We start from the raw sequence: 27,642 nt of genomic DNA, 5'->3' as shown, positions 1-27,642 counted from the left end.
TGGCCTTTATGGAAGAGTGGCAAGAAGAAAGCCATTGTTAACAGAAAACCATAAGAAGTCCCGTTTGCAGTTTGCCACAAGCCATGTGGGGGACACAGCAAACATGTGGAAGAAGGTGCTCTGGTCAGATGAGACCAAAGTGGAACTTTTTGGCCAAAATGCAAAACGCTGTGTGGCAGAAAACTAACACTGCACATCAGTCTGAACACACCATCCCCACTGTCAAATATGGTGGTGGCAGCATCATGTTCTGGGGTGCTTCTCTTCAGCAGGGACAGGGAAGCTGGTCAGAGTTGATGGGAACATGGATGGAGCCAAATACAGGGCAATCTTGGAAGAAAACCTCTTGGAGTCTGCAAAAGACTTGAGACTGGGGCGGAGGTTCACCTTCCAGCAGGACAACGACCCTAAACATAAAGCCAGGGCAACAATGGAATGGTTTAAAACAAAACACATCCATGTGTTGAAATGGCCCAGTTAAAGTCCAGATCTAAATCCAATCGAGAATCTGTGGCAAGATCTGAAAACTGCTGTTCACAAATGCTGTCCATCTAATCTGACTGAGCTGGAGCTGTTTTGCAAAGAAGAATGGGCAAGGACTTCAGTCTCTAGATGGGCAAAGCTGGTAGAGACATACCCTAAAAGACTGGCAGCTGCAATTGCAGCAAAAGGTGGTTCTACAAAGTATTGACTCAGGGGGCTGAATAATTACGCACACCCCACTTTGCAGTTATTTATTTGTGAAAAATGTTTGGAATCATGTATGATTTTCGTTCCACTTCTCACATGTACACCACTTTGTGTTGGTCTTTCACGTGGAATTCCAATAAAATTGATTCATGTTTGTGGCTGTAATGTGACAAAATGTGGAAAAGTTCAAGGGGGCCGAATACTTTTGCAAGCCACTGTATATACATATATACGGTACTACACCATTTCATGATCTTTGAAGCATTTTCAGTGTTGGTAATGCAGACTACTGGTGCAGAGAGTGTAACAGAGTTTTAAACAACATGATAAATCTAACATTTGCATAAATTCAGTTTAACACAGACCTGCTTAAGCATCTCTATATGATGCTTCAGCTAAGCCCACATAACATATGCTTGTATAAGAGGAAAGGAAATGTAATTACTTTAGAGTGCCATAGTCTCTGTGCTGCTGAAAGCAAGAATCCGCAAACGCTGCTCTGCCTGAGTTCACAGACCATGAAAGAGTAAAAAACAATAGGCGGGAAAACCAGTGGTCAAGCACACACCACAGTAGTCCACTTTTCATGTCAACAATCTGACATATAGGATGCAGACGCTGTGTCTGCGAGGCATAATGGCCCGTATGAATGGTCTTTTTTTTATTAACCGCTCACACCCTTTGCTTAAGCATTTGATTCAGGATTATGCCGTGAATCTTTTTCACAGACTTCAAAGGCTACTCTTCATTCATTTTGGTCTTTTGATGGTATTATGTTGGTTAAGCGAGGTTTCCAGTTTCAAGGACAGGTAAATGGTATTAAGTGCCGTACGCAATGGATTACTCTCTGTAATGTTTTCCTGTTTTGCGCAACAGCACTGCATTGGCTTTTGAAGAAGAAAGTGACAGAAAATCGGAAAAGAATAACGAAAAATTCATTTTAGTTCCAGTGTTAGTGAGACAGTCACGCTGTGTGCTGAAATTCTGCTGGCAAAGTCTTCACTTTGACATTTGTTGTTAGATTTCGGATGACCTTTTTGGCATTTGCACATTGGAAGCTTATGTATGGTTTACTAATAATATATTTGTGGCTGACTGTGATTTTGTGCTTATAGATCATCTGTTTAATTTGGTGTGCCTGTCAAAGAGTAATCCCCCCCCCCCCCCCCCCCCCCCACACACACACACACACACACACAGACACACTCACTCACACACACCACCCCCCCGACTGTGGCATTTGTAAAAAGCTGCAGAATAAGTTGGAAGTAGATTTACTGAATATAGTACAGCTTAAACTGGCAACGAGCAGAGTGAGAAGTCAAGCTTGGTGAACCTTCCTCCAGCGCTCTTTCATATTTGGTAATCTAAATATATTGCTCCAAAATATCACATCTTACATACACTGTTACATCACAGAGTTTCTGTTGAAATCCTACATCACTTGAGTTTGGTTAAGGATGATAGAGGCTTGAAACACACGCGCACACACACACACGCACACACACACACGCGCGCACACACGCGCACACACACACACACACACACACACTCCATTTCTTGCATTTTAGTGTAATTAGAGTCCACACATATAGCAAGAACCACGGTTGCTGGATTGATAAGGTACAAGAAGCAGTGAAGGATAGCAGCAAATACAGTGGGGCAAAAAAGTATTTAGTCAGCCACCGATTGTGCAAGTTCCCCCACTTAAAATGATGACAGAGGTCAGTAACTTGAACCAGAGGTACACTTCAACTGTGAGAGACAGAATGTGAAAAAAAAATCCATGAATCCACATGGTAGAATTTGTAAAGAATTTATTCGTAAATTAGGGTGGAAAATAAGTATTTGGTCACCTCAAACAAGGAAAATCTCTGGCTCTCACAGACCTGTAACGTCTTCTGTAAGAAGCTTTTCTGTCCCCCACTCGTACCTGTATGAATGGCACCTGTTTGAACTCATCATCTGTATAAAAGACACCTGTCCACAGCCTCAAACAGTCAGACTCCAAACTCCGCCATGGTCAAGACCAAAGAGCTTTCGAAGGACACCAGGAAAAGTATTGTAGACCTGCACCAGACTGGGAAGAGTGAATCTACAATAGGCAAGCAGCTTGGTGTGAAAAAATCAACTGTGGGAGCAATCATCAGAAAATGGAAGACATACAAGACCACTGATAATCTCCCTCGATCTGGGGCTCCACGCAAGATCTCATCCCGTGGGGTCAAAATGATCATGAGAACGGTGAGCAAAGATCCCAGAACCACACGGGGGGACCTGGTGAATGACCTGCAGAGAGCTGGGACCAAAGTAACAAAGGTCACCATCAGTAACACACTACAACGGCAGGGAATCAAATCCCGCAGTGCCAGACGTGTTCCGCTGCTGAAGCCAGTGCATGTCCAGGCCCGTCTGAAGTTTGCCAGAGAGCACATGGATGATACAGCAGAGGATTGGGAGAATGTCATGTGGTCAGATGAAACCAAAGTAGAACTTTTTGGTATAAACTCAACTCGTCGTGTTTGGAGGAAGAAGAATACTGAGTTGCATCCCAAGAACACCATACCTACTGTGAAGCATGGGGGTGGAAACATCATGCTATGGGGCTGTTTTTCTGCCAAGGGGACAGGACGACTGATCCGTGTTAAGGACAGAATGAATGGGGCCATGTATCGTGAGATTTTGAGCCAAAACCTCCTTCCATCAGTGAGAACTTTGAAGATGAAACGAGGCTGGGTCTTCCAACATGACAATGATCCAAAACACACCGCCCGGGCAACAAAGGGGTGGCTCCGTAAGAAGCATTTGAAAGTCCTGGAGTGGCCTAGCCAGTCTCCAGACCTCAACCCCATAGAAAATCTGTGGCGGGAGTTGAAAGTCCATGTTGCTCGGCGACAGCCCCAAAACATCACTGCTCTCGAGAAGATCTGCATGGAGGAATGGGCCAAAATACCAGCTACTGTGTGTGCAAACCTGGTAAAGACCTATAGTAAACGTTTGAACTCTGTTATTGCCAACAAAGGTTATGTTACAAAGTATTGAGTTGTATTTTTGTTATTGACCAAATACTTATTTTCCACCCTGATTTACGAATAAATTCTTTACAAATCCTACCATGTGGATTCATGGATTTTTTTTTCACATTCTGTCTCTCACAGTTGAAGTGTACCTCTGGTGCAAATTACTGACCTCTGTCATCATTTTAGGTGGGGGAACTTGCACAATCGGTGGCTGACTAAATACTTTTTTGCTCCACTGTATGTTGTTTACAAAACATATTGTGCTTTATGTGTAATATAATGGTAGAAACTCCTGGAATGTGTCTACGTGCTATACACAGCAATTTTGTTTTGCCTGATATGTCTGCGAACAGAATCCCAAGGTACCTCTTTCATCTGCTGTCTGTCAAGTCTTGGTTAAAATCATCATTCCAGCAAGTCTTTTGCTGACCTTCAAACCTGAGTCCTCCAGGCCAGCAGACATGCTAATTAACGGATTGGTCCGTAACTTCACAAAGCAATTTCATTCCCTGTATGTCTGGGTTCAAAAATGGGCCTGGCATACTGAGATTCAGGACTAAAAAGTATCCTGTAGGGTCACTGAATGATGCCTGAATAATGCATTTAAATTGGCTTTCGGTTAACTTCACCAAGTCTCCAGTAAACATGTGCATGAGATACTCCTTCTTGTGCAAAGACTGCATGTAAGAAGGTGCTCGAGAAACTCATTAGAGAGTCATTAGATGTCACAAGCTCTACTAAAGAGATTTCCTGCCATATCGGCAAGGCTTACCTATATTCTGAAGTTAGCATTGACAGTATGATAGAGCATGTGCTCATAAAATAGGACACCAGACACACAATCCAACCAGAAAGCAATCTGGTATGTTCATGCTGTGAAAACTGCAATTATTCCGCCATCTGTGCGGTATACTTGTAGATTATATTTTCATTATGCAGGATGTCAAAGAGTATTAGCAATTCTGAAATTATGCAAGTGCTGTTCTTAGAAAACATCGGTTGAAGGAAATTTATCTGTAGCATGTGTTGTTCTTGCTGTAACTTTTTTTTCCTTTTCTGTCTAATTCAACACCAATATCAACACATTGCTTCACGGTGTAGAAGGTATGTGAATGAAAGGCAAGTGAAAATACATCAGCATGTTAGTGAATCAAGTTTATGAACACTGCTTAATTTTAGATAAATTTTAGAGCAGTAATAACAGTATTTTTTAAAGATCTCTCATTATAGCTACTTTATATAAAACACTGGGTGTGACTTTTTTAAAAAGTTATGGTTTTGCTTCTTAATATTGATCAGACAGTTTAGTCAAAATAGGCTAATAAAACATAAACCTTGAAGTCCACAATGAAGTTAATCAGCCTATAGTTGACTTCTTATAGGTGCTCCTCCTTATGGTTCAAAGCATTTTGGTAATACATAATGCTCTCCTCTTTTTTCAAAGTAATTAAGAATGATTAAGCGAACCTACTGGACAACTCGGGGTTTAGTATCTTATCCAAGAATACTTAAACATGCAGGCTGGAGGAGCTAAGGATCGAACTGCCAGCCTAATGATTAGCAGATGACCCGCTCTAGCGCCTGAGCCACAGCTGTGATACTAAAGATGGTGCAGGCACAGAAAGAAGTTCCTTTTATTTTAGGAATAATGTTTGCATCTGTGCTCTCAATGTTCAGTTGACAATGAATAACATACAAAAGTTACCTACCACTCCCTAATGAATGAAGTTCAATACCCAGCATGAGCTCAGTATTTGTTGTCTGTGGTTGTTATTCACTTATGTACCGCTGGCAAAAAAGAACAACACTTCCATCTTACTCAATCATATCAGAGACTTGCGTGACTGAGATCATAAAAGTCCTCTCTGCTGCCTTTTGTAGGCATCTCTCCTCAGGGTTATTTTTGCTTACATTGTTCTGATCATGTTTGAGGTACAGCAAACAAACATGGTCAAAAAATGTTTACACCGCATTTTTCCATGCTGTAAAATAATAATATTCCTAACAGCCATTTTCCTTATCATGTATTGCCATAATTTGGATTGGAGTGTTAAAATTTACTCACCTGAAGTGTGCAGGTTGAGCAGGTGCCAAGGTCTCAGTCTGAGGTCAAGGCCAAAACACTCACAAGACAAATTATTATCCATATTTTTAACTGTCAAAAATCAAATGACCTTGTCACAGCTCTTTCCTGACCACATCAGTCACCATTTACAGCTCAATTAAGATGTCATTCTAAATTATTTATCAGTTAGTGGTCGGCTGGTCTCTCACACCTTAAAAATGGAACGCTGGTGATAATAAAAGCCTGTTGTCATTCTTCATGGGCAGCCTGTCTACATAATAATTGTAAAGGTCTCTAGTTAGCATGCTGGATTACCTTTGAATTATAATTGAACAAGTTCAAAAGGTGTGAAGCTCACCTCAAGTGACAAGCAGTGTTATAATATTACTGCCAGGCAGCAACGGTTTTATCTTTTAATATGTTTTTATGCCACTGAAGCGCTTTGAACCTTGTTTATAGCTCAAATCCAAAAACCACATTTTCTCTTCTTGTTTTTTACATTCGAGGCAACAATCTATGCAGAGGGTCAGGCGGAGATTAAATGTATGGGGACTGACATATGTACCGTCGCCTGTGAAATATACATTTAATTTGTTTTTAAAAATTGGTATTCTTAGTGAGTAGAAATGATTTAGCAAGGCTCTTGGCACGCTGTACTTATTTTGTCCTATTTGTGTACATGTGCTTGTAAGAAGCATTGTTTATGATCAAAGCAATTGTAGATACAACCTTAAAAAATTTAGTTTGTCTCATCAAATGTCACCGTAGTATAGTTAGTAGGGTCATCATGATACTAGAACTTTACACTCGACAAATACTCAATACCATTTTCCATCAGTGGGTAGAAAATTAAGAGTTAGGCAGAAATAGATTAAAACAATATTGTTATGTGCAAATGTATTTATCTACATCCCAGTTCATTCTTTTTTTCTGCTGGTGACTTAGCACCCTATTTTCATTGCTTATCAAATGCAGTTGGTGAGGTAGGCTGCCACTGTTTCTGTCACGCTGTTAGTAGACTTTTCTCTGCTTTGATCTGGGACTTAAAGGGAACCTTAACACTTAAAGTATAAATAACTGTGTTATACTATTCAACAAGCACTGCCTAGCTCCCACATAAAACCATCCGCGACGCTCTGAGATCCCGCACCGCTGCCTACAACACGGGACTCATGACGGGGGACATGGACCCGTACAAAGCCGCGTCATATAACGTGCGGAGGGCGGTGAAAGAGGCGAAGCAGCGCTACGGGAGGAAACTAGAGTCACAACTCCAACAGAGTGACTCTAGGAGCCTGTGGCGGGGGCTAAGGACAATAACGGACTATAAAGCACCAACAACCGGTATGACGAACGCGGCCGTGACTCTGGCAGACGAGCTGAACACTTTCTATGCTCGCTTCGAGGCTGCAGCTAAGGTCTCCAACAATGCTAGTGTTAGTGGCGCTAACGGCTGCAGACAGGAAGATACTGCCAGCACCGGAAACGTGCTCGTCATCTCCGAGCATGAAGTAAGGAGAGCCTTCAAGAGAGTGAACACCAGGAAAGCAGCAGGACCAGACGGCATCCCAGGTCGTATCCTCAGAGACTGCGCATACCAGCTAGCTCCTGTGTTCACTGAGATATTCAACATCTCTTTATCTCAGTCGGTGATCCCCACATGCTTCAAAGAGTCCATCATTGTTCCTGTCCCGAAGAAACCCCACCCTGCTTCTCTCAATGACTATCGCCCTGTAGCCCTCACCTCAGTAGTGATGAAGTGCTTTGAACGCCTGGTCAGAGACTTCATCATTTCTTCACTACCAGACACACTGGACCCACTACAGTTCGCTTACCGTCCAAATCGTTCCACAGACGATGCCATCTCTCATCTCCTCCACACATCACTCACTCACTTGGACACTAGAAGGGGGAATTATGTTAAAATGCTCTTCATAGACTACAGCTCTGCATTTAACACCATAATTCCCTCCACACTCACCACCAAGCTGGAGCATCTGGGACTCAGCTCATCTATGTGTCAGTGGATCTCCAACTTCCTAACTGGCAGACCACAGGCAGTAAGGATGGGCGGACATGTCTCAGCCTCCACCACTCTCAGCACTGGAGCCCCCCAGGGGTGTGTTCTGAGCCCCCTGCTGTACTCTTTGTACACATATGACTGTGTGGCCACTACCAGCTCCACCACCATCATCAAGTTTGCTGACGACACCGTCGTGGTGGGCCTGATCTCTGATAACAACGAGACGGCCTACCTGAAGGAGATTAGGAATCTGGAGAACTGGTGCCAGAGGAACAACCTCCTTCTAAACGTCAGTAAGACAAAGGAGCTGATAGTGGACTTCAGCACTAAGCAGGAGAGGAACTACCAGACCCCCGTCATCAACGAGTGCCCAGTGGAGAGAGTGGACAGCTTCAAATACCTCGGAGTTCACATCACGCAGGACCTGTCATGGTCCTGTCACATCAACACTGTGGTGAAAAAGGCCCGACAGCGTCTCTACCACCTCAGACGCTTGAGAGACTTCCAACTGCCCTCCAAGGTGCTCAGGAACTTTTACTCGTGCACCATAGAGAGCATCCTGGCGGGAAACATCTTAACCTGGTTCGGGAACAGCACCATGCAGGACAGACGAGCTCTAGAGAGGGTTGTGCGGTCAGCTGAGCGCACCATCCGCTCCGAGCTCCCTGACCTGCACTCAATCTACAGCAGGCGGTGCTGGACCAAGGCCAGGAAGATCGTGAAGGATCTCAGCCATCCCAACAACAGACTGTTCTCTCTGCTGAGGTCAGGAAAGCGATTCCGCTCCCTGAAGACCAACACAGAGAGACTGAGGAGGAGCTTCTTCCCGCAGGCGATACGGTCTCTCAATCACACCACCACACAGTACTGACCCACACATACAGTTCTTACACACACACTGGACTTTCTGGACTTTGGTTTTGCACAACACTGGTCACTATATTCTTCATTTCCGGTTAATACTTGTACAGCTGCTGTTATTGTGTATATATTTATTTATATTTAGATTTCTTCATACATTCTTATATAGTTCTATATTGTGTATTTTGTTGTACAGTTATTTTATTTTCAACTTTAATTTATATATTTTATCTTATTCTTCCCAGTTAAATTTACCCTTCATTCTAATTTGTGTTGTACAGTTATTTCATTTTTAACCTTAATTTATATTTTATTCCTTCCTAGTTAAATTTACCCTTTTTAATTTTTCATATTTATTTCCTATCTTATTCATAGCCTTTTCCTTTTTTGTTTTCTTTAGGTCACGAGCAGTTGTCCAAGCATTTCACTACATATCGTACTATGTATGACTGTGTACGTGACAAATAAAAATTTGAATTTGAATTTGAATTTAATGTCACTTTGTTATTATTGGATTTAGCTAGACACTGTTTTGATAATGGTTTTGGATTCAGGAGATAGACACTATCTCTACTGTTAAGATTAGGGTTAAAACTTTCCTTTTTGCTAAAGCATATAGTTGGGGCTGGATCAGGTGACCCTAAATCCTCCTTTAGTTATGCTGCAATAAGTGTAGGCTGCAGGGGGATTCCTGTGATGCACTGAGTATTTCATTTTCAGTCACCTTTCTCACTCAACATGTGTTAATAGACCTCTCTGCATTGAATCATACTTGTTATTGATCTCTCGCATCTTCCACAGCATGTCTTTTATCCTATAAACACATCTTCTCTCACCCCAACCTGTCGCAGCAGATGGCCGCCCCTCCCTGAGCCTGCTTCTGCTGGAGGTTTCTCCCAGTTAAAAGGGAGTTTTTCCTTCCCACTGTCACCAAAGTGCTTGCTCATAGGGGGTCATATGATTGTTGGGGTTTTCTCTGTATGTATTATTACCTTACTGTTGTTGTGATTTGGCGCTAGATAAATAAAATTGAATTACATTGAACTGAATTGAATAATAACCCATGGCTAATGTGGCTGTCGCATAATAGTTAAATGGCTTAAGGTAAAGTTGTGTGTCAACTGGAGGAGGCAAAGATGGTACTGTCTGTATTGAGACTGTTGCAAATGAGTATCTAATCCGGTAGTAGTTTTTGTATCGATTAGTAGCTGAGTGTTGATTATTTGGACAACTGTAATAGAAACATGATAGAGACTTTATGATTATATGATCAAAAGATGTCTAATGCTGCTTCTGACTGTTGACAGACCCGTTCAAACTTTCCCACCCATCATTACTTCTCCACAAAAGTCCTCCGTATGGGTTTAAATTGGCCAAGGACAGCAGAGATGAAAGCTGCCCATAATGAGGTTCCTCCCTTAGGATTCAATGTGTAGCTTTGTCCCAGGGGCTCCTGAAGGTTGTCTCTAGAATCAGTCTGCTATGGGGATCAAGCCCGAACAGCCAGCTTGTCTGTCACCTTGCCATGCAGTTAATGTTGTCTAGAGGTGAAGTTTACTTAGGGACAAAATCTATTTTTGGACATCATAAAATATGAAAAAAATGTACGCACATGTGATATAAGTGAAGCTTTCTGCAACGTAGTCATCATGCCTCATCTGAAAATATTGCACCGTGATCCACACTTTTAATTTGCGCCCTTGTTCATAACTTCTTCATTTAACTTCACCCAAGTTTGTCACTGTGGCTTTTTCCGCAGTGTTCACAAATGTGAAACAATAAGGCTCTTCATTTTTTGTTGTCATGAAAAGACTGCCATGACACCTCGCCTTATAGGCGATCACTGTTCATTCTGACAACAAATGATAAAGAAAAGCTGCCTTGTATTAAACTGTCTGCTCCAGCTCCTCTCCTCTCTGACTAGAAGTAGGTTTTTGAGTTCACCGGGCATTGAGCGGCTGCACTAGGAAGTAACCTGCTAACTTCTCCACAAAGCTAGCATAACTTGATTCCTCACGTAATTTTTTTCCACATGCGTTATCGGCATCAACAGTCAGTGAAAACATTAACATATTCTCACGGACATTTTACAGAAAGCAAGTAAAATAAGGTAAATTATATAACTAAAATGCAATAACATTTAAGTCTTGAAAAGACAATAAAGCATGTAAAAAGACAGACATAGTAATTCACTGTTCTGTATAAGAGGGCAAGGTAAGTAAAAGTTAATATCACTAGATATCATATTGTAAGCAGTACTCAACCTCAACAAAGCTAAAATACAACGTCAAACTTCAGTGATTCGATTTTATAATCCAGCCGCAAACTACGGAGACACCTGCGAGTCAAAGTGCACAGTGGTGCATATTAAGGCAGGACCCAGCGGGAGTTCACAGTGCCCAAAGCAGCAGAGAGGAGCGAAGGAATCTACGACTGAAAATAACAGCATGTACACACTGAAGCAGACCTGTTATATGTGAAGCTCACTTGTGCATTCCCATTATTGTTACACTAAACCTTCTTAGATGTTTCTCTGCACGACCAGATTTCTCTTTTGGGAATCAGATGACTTTGTGTTTTGGAGGAGATAATGCTGAAAATGATGATGATGATCAGTTAAACGAGGACTGACCTTGTGTGTTGTCGTTATCATCACTGGGTTGATGTGAATCTGCAGCTTCGCCCTCCCTGCTTGTTACAGTTGAGAGTGAAAAGAGCAACTCCAGAATCTTTCCCATGTTCTGCAACGTTTACCCTGCGTCTGACCTTTATGTTGTTATTGAAGAATCACTTTGCGAGGCTAATTATTATCATAGTGTAATTGGGTGTGTTTTCCAGAACTTGGAGTTAAGCTTTGCTAAGTGTGTAAATAGGGGATAATTACTGCTGTGCATCTTGACAAAAGAGCTAAAACTTGGTAGGATGGGAGACGGAGAAAATTTGATTTGTATTTTTTTAACATTTAGTGCTAAATCTAAAACGCTGCCTCTCATTTACTCTCTCTTTGCAGTCCGTCTGCTTTGAAGCCAGGCAGCTGTGTGGGGCATCGGGTGTGGATCCTGCTAGCCATGACTCACCTTACCTTGGACTTTTCTGTGTGCAGCCCTCTCAGTCAAGGTCTGGGGATCAAACTCACGCCTAAACCGGTGCCTCGCTCACGGCCTCGCTTGCAGCCCCTCTGGGATAAGCCTAACATGCTTCACTGGAGAACAGTGAGCCCGTTAGCCCACCGGCTCCTCAGCCCTGTTCCTCCGCCCCAAGACAGCAGGGCAGGAATAGTGCCAAAAGTTAAAGGTCAAAAGCATTGGAAGCCAGCACACAAAGGACAAGCAGCGTGCAAGAATTGCCGGCTGAGATACTCTCAAAAAGAGACGGGCGATCCTTTGGCTGTATTAGCAAAAGCTCCAGTTGCTTTATCAAGCGAGAGGTTGTTAATTAGAACCAGGAGGCAGCTCAAATGGGACAGCTATGACAAGTCTCAGGAGGGCCGGACTACAACAGTGGCTGGATTTATTGACTGGGGACCCACGGGGACTGATAGCATAGATGAGGATGGCAAAATGGAGCCAAACTTAACGTCCACCAGGGCTGCAACTACTACAGTGGCCACAACCATTAGCACTACAACCAGGCTCTCCCAAAGGACGTTCACTGTGGTGACCACAACAGAGTCCAAGAGCACCACCAAGTCCTCTATGAGCAACACGGAGTCTGTCAAACCACCAAAGCTAGACCCACCAGGGGACACACCAGGTAAGAGATATAAGATATATATAGATATAGATATGTTTTTTTTCTCTCAGTAACTGTTAAACAGACAAACATAGAGTGATGTGAAGGTAATTCTTCAAGTCAGCAGTGTCCAAACATGCTACTTAGATTTTCCTTTGCAGGTTGTCTTTTTAATAAAACATTTCTCAGGGGAACCTTAAGTGGATAAAGGTAACACATTTGTTAAATCAGCTCTGAAAACATTATAAATAAATTATGAATTGGCTTTTCTCTGCAGAGCTTTATTTTGTGATATGACAAGTTTTCCACAGTTGTGTTTACAGGTATATATACACGTAAAACAGGTTCTATAGGAATGAAACGTATGTTAATGACATTTCCTAACAAATTCATAATCTGTTTAAGCCCCAATGGATCTATGGATAATTGGCCACTCTCTGACAAACTGAAAATCAAATGAATCTGAAATATACAGCTTTGCTTTTACACTGAAAAGGGGTTAAATGTGTGACCATCACACATTTACCACCCTTACTGGTCTAGCCAGTAACGGTCCTGGCTAGACCCCCCATGCTTAAAACAAAGCCCTGGAATGGCGCGGCTATGTCTGCAGCCTGTCCGCAGCTCGGACGCAAGAATTTCACTACATGTTGTACCCTGTTTAATTGTCTATGTGATAAATAAAGGTTGTTGTTTGTTTGATTATAAGCCTCTATAATCACCTTTTCACTGTACATCTGATGATCTGCTTTCATGACTATAATATTGCAGCTTAGAGATATAGGCGCTGATACTGACAGACTATGCCCTCGACTATATTGTAGCCCTCAGGTCTGAAATACCGGTGGTGGGCATTTTATGGGCAAGGATTTTTATGGGCAGTTCTTCTGTAATGTGGAAACACAATCTTCTCCTGCCGGGCTTATTAGATTTAGTATGTCATTATGTCTATGAGGAACATGTTTTTTTTTATTAAAATGACCTATGTAAGTTATGTTTTAACAACTTAGGAACAATAACTGTGGTAAATTAAGTTTTCCCATTTAGTGCAGTAGCAAAAATGTCATAAAAGTATGCAAAGATAAGGAAGGACTTACTCAGTTTCAATGATAAATGTTAGAGGAATCAAGAAAAGTTCATCCTGCAGTGGGAGTATTCAGATAATGAACACTTTGAACTATTTGCTGTTACTCAGTGCTGTTCAAGCCCTATACTGGAACAACGATGCCTCCTAAAACAGCCTTGAGTGTTAGTGGCATACATATAAGTTGCACTGTGATTGAACTGTATATAGCTCATGCAAAATGAAATGGCAGGACATAATTATCTTGTCAGTGTTGTTGTGATCTCTTCATTTTCTCTTGATTGGGAGGTAAGTGTGAGACCACCTGTGATTCAGATGATGGCTTGTATCCTGGAGGAAATCAGTCACCACAGCTAACTGAGAGCTGATAAGAAAGGAGAGTTGAGACTTTTTCTCCCTCCAACTGGTTGAATATTATTGTATCAATAAGCACATTGTGTCTGATCAGAGCAGATGAAGAGAATCATGTTTCAGAGCAAAGAGTGGGTGTGTAATCGCAGCAGAAATTTTCCCTCTGCCTTCACAACACGTTAACCCTCTGCCTCATATTAGCCCCAAGGCAAGATGTAATTACCACACGAGCAGTGCAGCATTGGATTGCTGCTGAATTGAAAGCATTGCAGATGGAGAGGCGCTTCACTGTATGCCTGTCTCTTACTCTCATATCTCTGAATTGTCTTAGTGGATGCATACAAAATTTCTTAGTCATGATTGATGAAACTTGCAGTGGGATAACCTCTCACTTGCAAACTTAAACTGATTCTGTTAAAGTGGGAAAAGTGTTAATAAAATTTATTTTAATTTATCTAGGTTTCTCCTTCTCTCTTACCACTATCCCTCACAGGAAATCCTTTCATAGAAGGTTAAGATCTATCCGGTTGTTCAGTGATGACGCGACGAATCCTACTTCCGGGTCTAAAGTAGTCTGCGTTTAATATGGCTTTTGTGTTGTTAACATGTTTAATGTTATGTATTTTCTTCTATTTGATCTCAAAAAGCTCCTAAAACAGTCAGCGACCACTGTTGACCTCCCTCGGCTTTTATTACCGCTAATCATTTATTTAAGCTCAGTTTTTAAAACCTTACGATGTAACTACAGCCCAGCCCATGCAGCAGTATATGAATGACTAACCTCGTATTGTGGATGGATTATCTCAGTTGTTCTCCTGGCTGAAGTTTGGTCCTTTTACAGCATCCTGCCATGCGATTACATTTGTTCCTGACCACCGAGAACACTCACGGTAACTTTTATCGAGTGGAAAAAAAAGTTAGCTTGTTTATATTATGCTAACATAGCTGTGTCGCTAGCGGTCACGTAGCACATCATTATATACCAGCTAGCCCAACTTCAGTAACCCTACAAACGTCACTGCTGTTTAGTTTTCTGTCTTCATTTATGCTGGAAGTGATAGCAGAGCTGTACGTTTTAATTTGTTTCCAAAACCCCGCAGTCAGGACATGCTATATTGTATTTAGATAGAAGCTAGCGAGCTAACTCCCTGCTAACTTCTAACTCCGTTAAATGTCATAAATTCCGTTTTCATGGATGCCTGGATGTTAAACTCAATTGTTACACCTGGTAGAGGAGAAGGCTGATCATTTTATTAAAGATGAAATACTTTAGACAGTTTTTCAACTCTCAGTAATGCCATAGTGATCGTTTGATATATGGACCTGCAGCGGAGTTTAGACCCAGACACGGCTAGTGACGTCAGACTGAACAACCGGATGACTGCACTTCCGGATGTCTACTGTGTCTAACCTGCCCGCTGCATGCAATGTTAACTTTAACAGGCAGATGAGTTGACATCATCTGACAGCAATGCTAACAACGGCATCTAATCTGTCAGTGCCTAAGACATAAGGCTGCTTTGTCACAAAATAACTGCTGAAAGTAGGGCTGTTCGATATATCGGATGACGATATAAAAACGTCTATCGTTTCATTTTACGCTATCGTTTGTTTCGTGGTGTCGCAAAATAAACTGTTTACAGCAATATTTTTTCATCGTTTTGATGGTCACTGTAGTGGCTATATTAATTTCTTAAAGTTCTCTCTTTCTCTTATATTTTATATAACCACACTACGGACGGACAAGAGCCTGTTTTTATGCGTTGTGGTTAGCAACAACGACGGTAACAGCATCGCGTGTCCGCTTGTTTATGTTCCACGTAAACCTTTCACAATAAAGCTCAAGATCCTGTTGAGACTTTTCAAAATAAACTGAATCACGTGAAAGAGCAGATTATCTACGGATGAGAATTAAAAAAGAGCCGCCAGGTGCTAAAAAATAAACCTTAGACTCAAACGTTAGAACAGGCTTTTCCCCGCAGCACGCCGTGTAATAAATACAAAGAAAACGGCGGCCTTTACAACTTATGTCTAAAAATGTATGGTTCATGCATAGGTTAAAACACTAGACTCCAGCTAAATGACGCGCAGCTGGAAACACTTTCCGCAAGACGAGCTGCCCGAGATTCACAGAATTTACAGAAAATCTTACATTTTTGTGATTTATATCGTTATCGGACGATAGAATTCTTATATCGGGATATGAGATTTTGGTCATATTGCACAGCCCTAGATGAAAGTTATTTTTCATACAAGACCAACCTAAATGTCAGTGCTTAAACAGAGCTGTGTCGAAGTCCATTTAAGGTTAGTAGTGAGTAGGAGAGAAGCTGGTGCACATGCATGCAATGTAGATGCATTGCTCTGAAAAATGCATAACCAGTGCAAAAGACTGTGCATGCATCATGCATGCATGCAGAGAGTTCAAGCGCATTTGGCACCCAGCTGGTATCTGCTGAATGTACTTTTCGCTCCGTGGTTGTGCCTTGCCATCCTCGAAGCTTTCACTCACTCTGCTAAGTTAACTGTGGCAGTTATTTCAGGTGAATGATACAATATTTTCATGTACATGGAAGTGCCGCCACATTTCAGTTCACATTCAAAACATGGTCAAGTCATCTGCAGCCAGTATGAGAAGAACCTAAGAGACTATTAGTTTCAATGTTATGAGGATTTAAACAACTTATGCTGTTTACTAACCAAGTTATTCTAAACTAAACATTTTTAATTACTGTTGTAATTCTCCTGTGCTTGATTGTTTCCTATATTCACAGTATCAATAAGCATGTATAACCCCAATTCTGAAAAATGTTGGGATGCCGTGTAAAATGGAAAAAAAAATTAAGGTTTAAATTGAGAAAATCTGCCCTTTATTTATTGAAGAAAAAATATTAGCTCATTTTGAGTTTGATGGCAGCTCTTCTCAAAAAAAATTGGGAGAGGGCCACATTTTCCACTGTGCAGCACCAAGGGCACTCAAAAGTAACTGCATTCTTAAAGTATCGATGGAGAATGACAGTTAGCTCATAGCATGCATTCTGGATTCCGGGGTTCTGCCATCCATCCATCCCTCCATCTTCATCGATATATATACAATTTAGGGTCACGGACATTCTATAAAAAAATCTAAATTATTAAAAATGCCAGAAGTGTTATTTCAAGTTGGATGATTAATTACAAAAATGGTTTCTGCAATGCTCTGAATGATTGCTAAGAAGCTGCAAAATAGCTGAAAAAGATGTCTAGAAATTATGTATTTAACAGAGCCAGTTATTGACTAATTAAATATTCATTTGTTTGGTACATTCATCCTTGCAGTTACTTTCAGTACCTTCTTCTTCTCTTCATCTATAGTGTTGATGCAGTCTATAGACTTTCTAAGGCAAAAAGGTCCTCGCAGCATGGGCTGGTAGCACGTTTCCTAAAATAATTAGATACATATTCAGATCACAAATGAACTTCCTTATACTAAATCACTTAGTTGCTTTAGCTCAGCAGCTCAGAAAATGTCTATATCTTTGCTGCTTAGGCATTCACTGACTATGAGACCACAGTACAAGTAGAGATATGCAGCCATGCTTGCACAAACGCAAGTCGTGAATGTACTTGGTGTCATCCCATATGGCGTGTGTGTAACATGACTGTAATCATTTCAGAGTGTAATCGCTGTCAAACATGAATGCAAAGAGCAGAGAGTGGCAGAGAGTAGAGGAAGCTACTTTCGACTGCTCTCTTATTCACAAGGATTTGCCAGTGATAGAGGAAGTATCCAAAAAGCCTTTTTTTTAAATCAAAAAAGAAAGAAAATAGAAGTAATGTAGATTTTTTCCGACAGTAGTCTGAATGTTACATTCTGTTGCTTGACTGTGTTCCGATAAAATCATTAATACTTCAGGTGATGGTGAATTTCTGAACGCATGTTGCACCTGTATGACCACAAGGATAGAAAAAAATGTAGAAAAGCAAGCTCCACAGCACTTTGAAAACCAGGTTTATTCTGTCATTAGCGGAAATGTCTTCAGATATTAAAAAAAATTCCAACTTAACCCCAGGCTAAATCAAACCTAAGACTGCCATTACCATGGCAACAGGCAGTTACACCTGTGTTGACGATTGGGACTCGAGTCACAAAAGGAGGAAAACAGAGCTCATATTTTGTGCTTTTCTAACATTGATTTTGGTCACACAAAGCGAAAGGAAACTGTCCTGATCCTGACTGCAGAATTCACAGAACTATACTGAAACCTGAAAATAATCCCACCTATGCCACAGGATTGCACTGCGCTGAGCTTTTATGCAGCAGAAAGTTTTCTGTACTGTTTGCACCGTTGACTGTTGCTGTCAATTTTTCCCATATTTTTTTTTGTCATAATCTTTTCTGGATTTTCTGGAAGTCCTTATTATTCTTGAGAGACTGCAGCTCATTTGGATCCAACTACCATCAAAAGCTTGTTTCTTTCTATATTTATGTCAGTGTCCAGAAATGAACATTTGAGCTGTATTTCCTCACGCCTGCCGTGGGATCCAGTCAGTTACTCTGACATTTCTCCAACCAGTTTGGGTTGGTAGAAAAACCAGCTACGTAGTGACACAGGGAAAGTACACAACAGCTTGCCGCAGCTTGACTGAGTTGCACTTGTTGAATACAGGCTATGTGTCTTAACTCCCACTCGCTGTTGGCGTGGATGCACAGGACAACAAAAGAGATGGTTCTTTCTGGCACTGGTGAAAATCCAAATTGTTTAGACCGAGATAAAGAAGTGAATGTTGCCCTTAATCTGTGTGAAGGAAGTAGCTTTCGCATGCCTTCTGTCTCATTAACAGAGATTGAACTATTCTCATGCATGTCATCTGTCAGGGCATCCGTTTAACACCTGTGAAGTTTTATTGGCTTGCAGCCGTAGGTTTTTATGATTATGTAATTAAATGCTTTCTCACAGTATTATAACCTTTGTGGTTAATCACCAACATGCAATCTGTAGTTTCTTGTATTGAGACAATATGCCAGCATTGTGCATGTTACACATTTTACTTTGTTTGGATTGGAGTTTTTCGGGATACTGTAAGCAAACAGGCTCCTGTTGATCCTGCTCTCTCTGGCCATCATAGAGGAGCTGAGGGTAGGGAGCGGAGGCGGGTGGAGGGGGGGGTGTTATAGCTGTGGAGCCTCCAGATGCTCACTGATTGTTCCTGTTGTTTGTGCTGCTAGCAACTTCAATCCCCCTCTATTCCACGCAGATGGAGCTGTCAGCTCCATTATGGATATGAGATGATTAAAACTCCAGTCAGCAAAGCCACTACTGATAACTTGGGCCTTGTTAGATGATCTGAGGGTTGCAAGGTTAAATGTTGCAGTGTTATGTTGGGCCATCGAACGCCACCACGTGTTCCCGAACGGTCCCGTTGAGCCGTGCGGACCTGTCGGTTGCTTGTAGAGGATGTTTAAAATGCACAGAACAGCATTCAGCGTATGAATTCGAGGTATTTAAACTAAACGGATCCATGTGGTAACAAATCACGTCACGCTATCAAGTTTGTGATGGACGTGTGGGTAAAGTGGATGGAGTTTACATCCACTACGGAGCAAAGTGAGAGCATGTAAAATGTACGTTAAGCATCCCAGCAATCTATTTTTAAAGAAGGCAGCGCGGCGAGCATTGTAATGCAGATTTTTGACCTGTGCACACCCATATAGGCGTACAATGCAGCCTCTTCAACAATGAGAGATACACATAGAGACAGAGAGAAATCACTTCTCCCAACAGTTACCATGGCAATCCAATAAGGTTGCCTTTACTCTCTGTATTGACTCTCAATAAAGTGAGTAAAAATGAATCTCCTTTTCTCAAGCATTAAATCTGGACTTAAATGCTGATGCCCGGCGACAGGCGTGCAGAGTCAAACCCCCCTGTTCCTGATTTACAGAAATCTCAGCCAAGAGGAGCTGAGCGGGCTTCACTGAGCAGATGCTGTTTCACTTTCTGTTTTCTCCAGCTCTTTCTCCGTGGCTTGACACGTCCGCCTCAAGGAAGAAGACTACAGATGTTGACCGAGACACTGTTTTGGCTATGTTAGATTGTTCTGTCAATCAAAAGTGCTTAGGGAGAATTTTTAATATGACTTCTCCAAACTCTTATTTGTTTTATTTTTGGAGGTTTTGTTGGAAAAATAAGAGAGTGAGAGAGAGATATTGTATTGCCTGCCAGTTTTAGGTCCAATCGCCTGGTCAGCAGTTCAGCTAAGCTTTTTGTTTGGTTTACAAAAATGCCTCCTGTCACCAGCATGATAGTACACAGATTTTTCAGAAGGTTGTTTGAAACTGCCTCAGTAGCAATGCCATTTTACACCCTCCTGAAAATTGCAGTAATTTTCATTTGTTTGTTGTAGGATGAGCTCTTGTGTGCTCCCTGCTGTTTCTAATACAGAGAAGGACAGAAGAGGAGCGCATGTTTGTGGGAAAAAAGGCCTTACTGGAGCAATAGACTCTAGCTACTTTTTCTTTTTGGCAATGGATTGTTGCATTTGCCATTGAGCTTGACTTATGCAGCAATGCTTTTGACATTGAGAGAAAAGATCTGTAGACTAATTGTTTCCGATCTTTAGCTTTCTTCCTCTCCCCCTCTCGCTCTCTTTCTTCCTCTCCCTGCTCCTCATTCAGCTCTCTTGTCCGCTTCTTCAGTGAGCATTTTAGATTGCTCGGTGACTCTGTGGAAATCAGCCCTAGACTGACACTTTGACACCAGCATTAATTGGCAGTTTCTAGCTATCAGTAGGCAAACCTTTGATGGAAGCCCTCTCCTAACCTGTTTTGCTCAGTCTTGGAGGGTTTATATAGGCATGTATTGGGTATGCCAGAACAAACACACATTGCTCTCTGTGGAAATGAGGTTGCTCAACCTCTATAAGCTAAAAGTCTGGTTTACAAATGAGGACCCTTTCCTACATTTTTCAGGTGCTTTTAAGCAAATACTGCGTGGGCTTTGGTGCCATTACCTCTAAATCACTTTGCAAATAATGCCTAAACCCACTACATGTAGACGATGCAGTATACACACACACACTCACACTAACACAATAACTCATACATATGCACAGTGATTAAATATTGATTTTCTTTGTAGCACCATCACCATTGAGTTGTTGCATCATTCTAATTTACGAATGAAACAGCAGACAGACAGATCTTGCATCTCAACTACTGTTTAGAAAGGCTAAAGTAGATTCCTTGTGCATGGAGACGATTTGAATGGTGTTTGCACAAGAAGAAATTTTGATATGCCACTGAACAAATAAAACGACTACTGCTAATATTATCAAAATAAATGATGTCCCTGTAGCTTGCAGTCAGCATTTGCCTGGGTTGAGCCAATCCCAGGCCAGCTGTTTCATGTCAACATGCTGTTTTCTTGCTACACTTTCAGGTCTGACTCAACTGCCACTATTCAAAAGCTAAAAATAAATCTAATCTCATTTAATAACCCGTTAGCTATAAGGGAAAATAACAATTTGTGTGCATAACATTTTAAGCCAAAGTGATATTTCAAGACACTGACGGCTGAGGAGTTTTACCCATATAAATCATACTGGATTTTTAGAGAGAACTGCTGTGACTGTATTTTCCTTCATAAAAACAGCCATAACCATCACTCCACAACTCAAGAAATTGGTGACTTATAAATATAAATTAGTAAATCTTCTGATTAGAGATGTGATTCTTCAGATTAATGCAGCAACAGTGTAAAAAGTGGATGTTTTTCCACTTGGAGGCAGCAGAGTAAACACAACACCAAATTTTTTATACAATTGTAATGGCACACATGTCAATAAAATGTTTTTGCTTGACACTTTGAGCAGACTGAAAGTCCCATATTCACTAGTTTTGTGTCCACTAAGAAATGTGCTGAGAGAAATGCCTGGCTGTTTAGCTGCTGACTGTGCCTGATGTTTGGTGCAAAACAGGTAGGAAAAGCTAACTACGGCATCCAGAATTAGAGAAGATAAACTATGTACATAAAGAGAAAGGTTGATGGTTTAAAACTAGAAGAGAACCTGGACTTCACAATCCCCTATCAGTTATCTTGCACTTTTAAAGAGGGCAATCTAGAGCTGCACCGACATAGGCGAAGTTTTCTTTCTCCAATGCTCCACCACTCTGTAAAGGTGGGGCTGTTATTTTTGGTGTACATATATCTGTAAAAATGTTACTGTATTTTTGTTCTTTTGACCTTTTTGCTTTGATGAGACAGATATTTGTCTTCGACGCATTAACGTCACATTAATTGACTCCCCAGAGTTTTTGTGTCTAAGCTGTCGCTCTTTTATTAAAAATAGGTGGCAAGGGGAAATTTAATTTAATTGTACTTCTTTTTGTTGACATGTTCATCAAACTGTCATAGCAATGAAGGTGAAAAATCTCATTTATTCCTTGCTGGGAGCATTGATGGGAGCTCCACAGAGGTTACAGGCCAGCAGTCCCTTCCCTTTTGTATCACTTCATGTCCCTAGTTCCTCTTCCTTCCTCCCTCTGCCTGTGTGACTCTCTGCTGCTCTTTGTTTGGCAGTGATTTGACCAAACAAAATCTAACTGGGTATCTCTAAAGCAAGGTGACTGCCAAAGGTGATTTTTCAAGCTGACTGCCAGGACACAATGAGTTTTAGATAGAGAGGCCAAATTTCCCTCCCTCCAACTGGCAGTCGTGGATTAAAATAGAACTAGCCTCTGCACTCAGATTTGTCACCCGTGTCATTATCTGCTCCATTATTCCCACAGCCTTAAATGTACTGCCCTGAAAATCAAGATGCAATAGACTTAATGTTGTGTTTGTGTTGCTGGACCTCACATTCTTGGGTACAGTTGTTTCATTAAAGGACGTGTGATGAAAGTGTGCTTGTTTTGGCTCCGAATAGCAGCTGGAAGTAACTTTGATTTAACCCTCTCAGGCTCAAATTAAGTTTTTGTTGCTAATGCACAAAACAATACCTGCAGTGGTACTTCTGAGTAAAAAAAACTCATAAAATATGTATGTGGGATAATCAGGTTGTTAGCTTTTACTTGTTACAAATCTGCAACGCCTGCCTTGAGAGGGTTAAATAGCATTAAAAAATAGCAATAAGATGTAAAGCCGCATCAGTAAGCCCTGCACAGCATGTGAATGTTTGCCTAGCGTAGCCAATCACATTCCCCTCATACAAAATTATAGAATTCTGAACATGTTTACAGACATCAATCATCATATTTGTCAGTTAATGGCAGTTTGTAATTTACTAATTGAAGTTCCACTTGTTTCCTGAGCTGAGGAGTGTCCATAGGAGGCTGGAAAGGAACACAGCCTAATTCTGTCCCATAATGGGATTTAATCAGTAATGGCTTTACAAATCAAATTAGTGCAGCTTTTGATTTTAAAATCTACTGACTGGAAAGTCCCCCTCTTTCAGTCTGACATCGATATAAAATGAAGCAATCCTCAGTGGACAACTCAACTATCGATCAAGGTCAGGTTGGAGCTGTATTGTGCCTGAATTTGGACAGATGTTAATTTACAGCTGAACACTTTCAACTTAACAGCTTCAGCATAAGCCTGGCACAGGCAGAGAGGGGGGTTAGAGGATACAGAGGGGATATGAGGCAAATGCAAATGACTTGCCAGATAAGTTAATGTGCCTTTGCCATGGCAAGGGACCCTGATTGCACTGGGAAGGTAAGGCTTCCCTGAGCCAGCCGGAGATATCATTAATCCAAGGTTGACCTGGTATGTCTTTTGCATGGTCCTGCCCATCTAAGTTTATTGTCTAAGAAGAGGCTGTTTAGACAGTTGGAAGGCAGAGGAGACGTTGTGTGCTTTCTAAAATGACCGAGCAGCACTTCCTTTTGAGCGTTTCCCGAAGACAAATTGGCTTGGATCAGCAGCCAGGCAGCTGGCTGATGGAGAGGTGAGATGTATAAGGCCCACGTGGGCATTTTCATCATGACGGCTTTTCTTTCCCTTTTTTCTCTTTTTTTGGCTTCCTGCTGCAGTGTGTCATTGTGTCCTAGTCTCTCTCATGCTGTATCACTCACCCACACAGATACACACTAACCTTACAGTACAATGCAATAGGCTTGCACTAATCCTTACTTTAGACATGTCCTGGGCAGTTTTGTTTGGATTACTCTCCTCTGGCACCAGTGAGAGATCAGCACACATGAGTCTGAAGTCTTTAAGTAATAAAAGCACTTTTATACTTTAGTCATACAGAACATACAAATGTGGGCTTCATATATATGTGGAAGCTGATTAAGATGTCCTGCATAAACAAAAGGCTGAATACTTGTATGGCTTGGCACTGTCCAGAAAGCTTAGCAAACAATCGTAGTGATTGTGTGAATTTACAATGATATGGTTGCCACCAGGTTGACTTGTGATTATACAGAGATTTGCGGGTTTTATAATCCTCCTTAGATCAAATAATAATAAGCAGTGATTCATACAAAAGTGTTCTGTTCTAAATTGACCACTAAAGACTCAGTCCATATGAGTTATCATTTTGTCAGCTAGCAACCACTCTTTCCTTCTGATAGCCCTATAATTGGGGTTTAATTTTTTCCAATAATGATTTTCTAAGAGCAGGGAGACACGTCCAAATAGATCTTACTCAGCCCAGAGTATCATGAATATTAACAGTGAGTGGATAGGAATGTGACCTCAGAAGTCCTTGCAGTGACTGAGTCAGTGTTTACTGTGGTTCAAATTTTGACTTTATCAGTAAAGAAGTGAAGTACCACAGAAATGCAGGAGTATATATAACCTCAGTCACCGTATGCTACCTGCCCAGCACCAGACAGCTAACAAACACAGTTAGCAGCTAGTTGGAGAAATAGTGGTATATGTGACACCAAACTTTAATTTAAGGTTTCCAAAAACACCTTAAATGTGGAAAAATGTTTCAGTTTACACAACAAACCAAACATTCAAGTGAATGCAATCTTTCCTAGGCGGGCCATGACTAGTTTGCCATCTTAACGTGGTAGTACTTTTCTGCGAATTATATATGGTCATGTCTTGTTGCCCCAAATCAATTAATGATTCACATAATGTGCGTGTGTGTCTTTGTATGTATGTGTGTAAGTGGCCTTGGTTGTTAGCTGTGCAATGGCATGCCTCCCTTTAGAGCGTTCAGACTGCAGATCATCTTTCGATCTGTTTTTTTTTTCATGCATAAAAATATACATCTATAACATATCAACTTGTTTGCTCTCATTTAATATTTAAATAAAAGCCTTGGGGCAGTATCTACAAAGACAGCATTATGGAAAAACATGTCAGTTCTTTTTTGTAGAGCTACTGATTGTGAGTTTGGTGACATAATATAAAGTTCCGATCTGCAGATTAGAAAACTCACTTACCCATTCGAGTGGACTGTACTGTAATAGAATAATTTCTAATTCTCAAACTCAGTCAGTGTCACCAGTACACTTTGCAGCTTGTTATCCTCTACATTTTAAGAGGACGGCCTCGAAACTTTGTCAAGTGCAGCAAGTTTGTGCAGTTCAAAAAACAAAACAGAAGTGAAGTGCTTGGCCGTGTGCTGTGAACAACAGGGGAATCCATTTCCTATACAAATGATTGTAATTCTCTGCTCTCCTGCACATTTCTGCCCTTTTTACAGGTTTGGCAGTTCACCAGATAATCACAATCACTGTGTCTCTCATTATGGTTATCGCGGCCTTGATTACAACACTCGTCCTTAAAAACTGGTAGGAAAGATTCCTTTACTTTTTGCTTCACGACACGTCAGACGCGCACCCCCGTTCCTTTTCAGAAACCCTAATAGATGAACGAAGGTACAAGGTATGATTTTATGTTTGTTTCTTGTCTTTGGTGCGTGTTTTTGTAGCTGTGCGCAGTCTAGAAATGGTCGCCACAATAGCCATCAGCGAAAGATCCACCAGCAAGAAGAAAGCTGCCAAAACCTGACAGACTTCACCCCAGCTCGGGTGCCCAGCAAGGTGGACATATTCACTGCCTACAACGACAGCCTGCAGTGCTCGCACGAGTGCGTTCGGACTGCCGTACCCATCTACACTGATGAGATGATCCAGCAGACGCCTGTCTACAAGACTGCTTATAACGGAAACAGGTACTGACTGTATGACAGGTGGATGCACGCTTCCCAGTCATTCAGCACTTGGAAATCCACAGTGTGAATGTTATTAGCATGTGGCTTATATTTTATGAAGCTCCGTGCTGAGCAGCAAGGCTTGATCGGTTTAAAATAGGTTAAAAAACGTTCCAGTAACTCGTACTCAGGATTAAGAAGCATTAAGCAGAAACAGATGAGAATAAGAGCATTGAAATGTCGACCACGAATCCTCACATTCGTCTCCAAGCTCGTGTTTTTACCCCGCAGCCACAGTCAGCTTCAGTCGGTATTTTGCTCGAGCAAATCTACACATAAATTGGCGGACTGCTTCCCATCACCTCATCCATCTGCCGCATGCCTCAGCATGTTCAGGCTGCACACACACAAAAAATAACATGTTCTACTGATTTCTATTGGTGTAATGAGTCAGCTGATAGATGTCTTTACTGTGTCGTTTTGTGTCTGGCTCTTCATGGGAGTATTAAACGTTGGCACAAAGGTGTATGCTTTGAACTTCAATACCTGCAAGTTATGTAATATCAGTAAATACACTTTACATGCCCAAGTTTACTGAACATGTAAAGTGTTATATATACAGAGAAACATTAGGCGAGAGATGTGTCTTTGGTGAGTCGTTGGTGCGTTTGCATTCCGCTTTGCGATTTAACCGGACAGGTAGGTTTCACATCGAAATCGCACACACTTTGCATTGCCACGCCGACAATAAGTTGGTGGAGTATTCACAGTGTTTGCTGTCTGAGTGGATAACATAGTCATCTAAGCCGCAGGACCAGCAAAGATGGTCACACTTACTCAGTGAATCCAAACCCTGTAACAGATTCATTATGTTGGCAAGGATGGCGGGATAATTCATCTGCTGTAAATAGTCTGCTTTTAAATTACACAGGGATGGTTAGGTTTTTATAGCTTGTTTTTCACAGGTTAACCAACAGCACTGCTGAAAAATCTAGGATTTTTTTTATTTTTGCAGAGCAGCCGTCCGAGGCTGACATAGACCTTCACCCAGTGCAGGTCTCTGTCACCCCGCTTGTGTACGTGACAGTGGTACCGTGTTGATTTTGGCACTTAAGGCTACCAAGAGACATAATTAGGCCTTGTAGCGTGTGCAGCATAAAAAAGAAGAAGTCTTATGAGAAAAAGACACTGCTCACCAATGATAATTTTAGAATCAATTATAGGAGGTTTACTATCAACTAATATGTTGTGATGGTATCTAATATAAAAATGTAACCAGTCTGATTACATCATTTATATTCACAAGTTAACTTCTTGCAGTGTGACTCTGACTTCTTGCGTTTTGCCTAACAGGCCCTCACCAACTGAAAGACAACTGATTCCTGTGGCCTTTGTGTCAGAGAAGTGGTTTGAGATCTCATGTTGACGAGCTGAAGGCCTTGTTCATGTTCTGTGGGTGGAAGAGACTTCCTGAATTCACGCTTTGGTGGGTACCGCAGCACTTTATCCCCTTGTAAATAATCATCTGAGCCTTCGATCCCCATGGTGATGCTGCCCCACTTTGGGAATAAAAGGGAACTTGGCATATGTTTGTTATTTGTGACATGATTATGCTCCCTTTCCATCTTGTTCCCTTTTGATATAAAAAAAACCCAGGAGGAATCCGGTTCAATGCAGTAGCCGGGGTCTTTAGCTGAGATAAGAGACTAATTATGTGAAT

The 27,642-nt window shown here is 41.4% G+C and overlaps 1 protein-coding gene across 1 annotated transcript in view; it reads left to right on the top strand.

Moving 5' to 3' along the window:
* The window catches only part of ajap1 (adherens junctions associated protein 1), a 55,308-nt gene extending 27,960 nt beyond the window's left edge, over positions 1–27,348 (top strand). The window contains exons 2-5 of the mRNA XM_085345015.1: positions 11,670–12,412; positions 25,473–25,560; positions 25,701–25,943; positions 27,276–27,348. Of these exons, the coding sequence (XP_085201141.1) occupies positions 11,670–12,412; positions 25,473–25,560; positions 25,701–25,943; positions 27,276–27,348 (1,147 nt within the window). The remainder of the gene's footprint in view (positions 1–11,669; positions 12,413–25,472; positions 25,561–25,700; positions 25,944–27,275) is intronic.
* The last annotated feature ends 294 nt before the right edge of the window (positions 27,349–27,642 follow it).

This window comes from Diplotaxodon limnothrissa, linkage group LG20 (genome assembly GCF_057381915.1).
Source record: "Diplotaxodon limnothrissa isolate DT_005_m linkage group LG20, D_limnothrissa_male_GT1.1, whole genome shotgun sequence".
In the NCBI taxonomy this organism is placed as follows: Eukaryota; Metazoa; Chordata; class Actinopteri; order Cichliformes; family Cichlidae; genus Diplotaxodon; species Diplotaxodon limnothrissa.
This window is presented reverse-complemented; position numbering and strand designations above follow the sequence as displayed.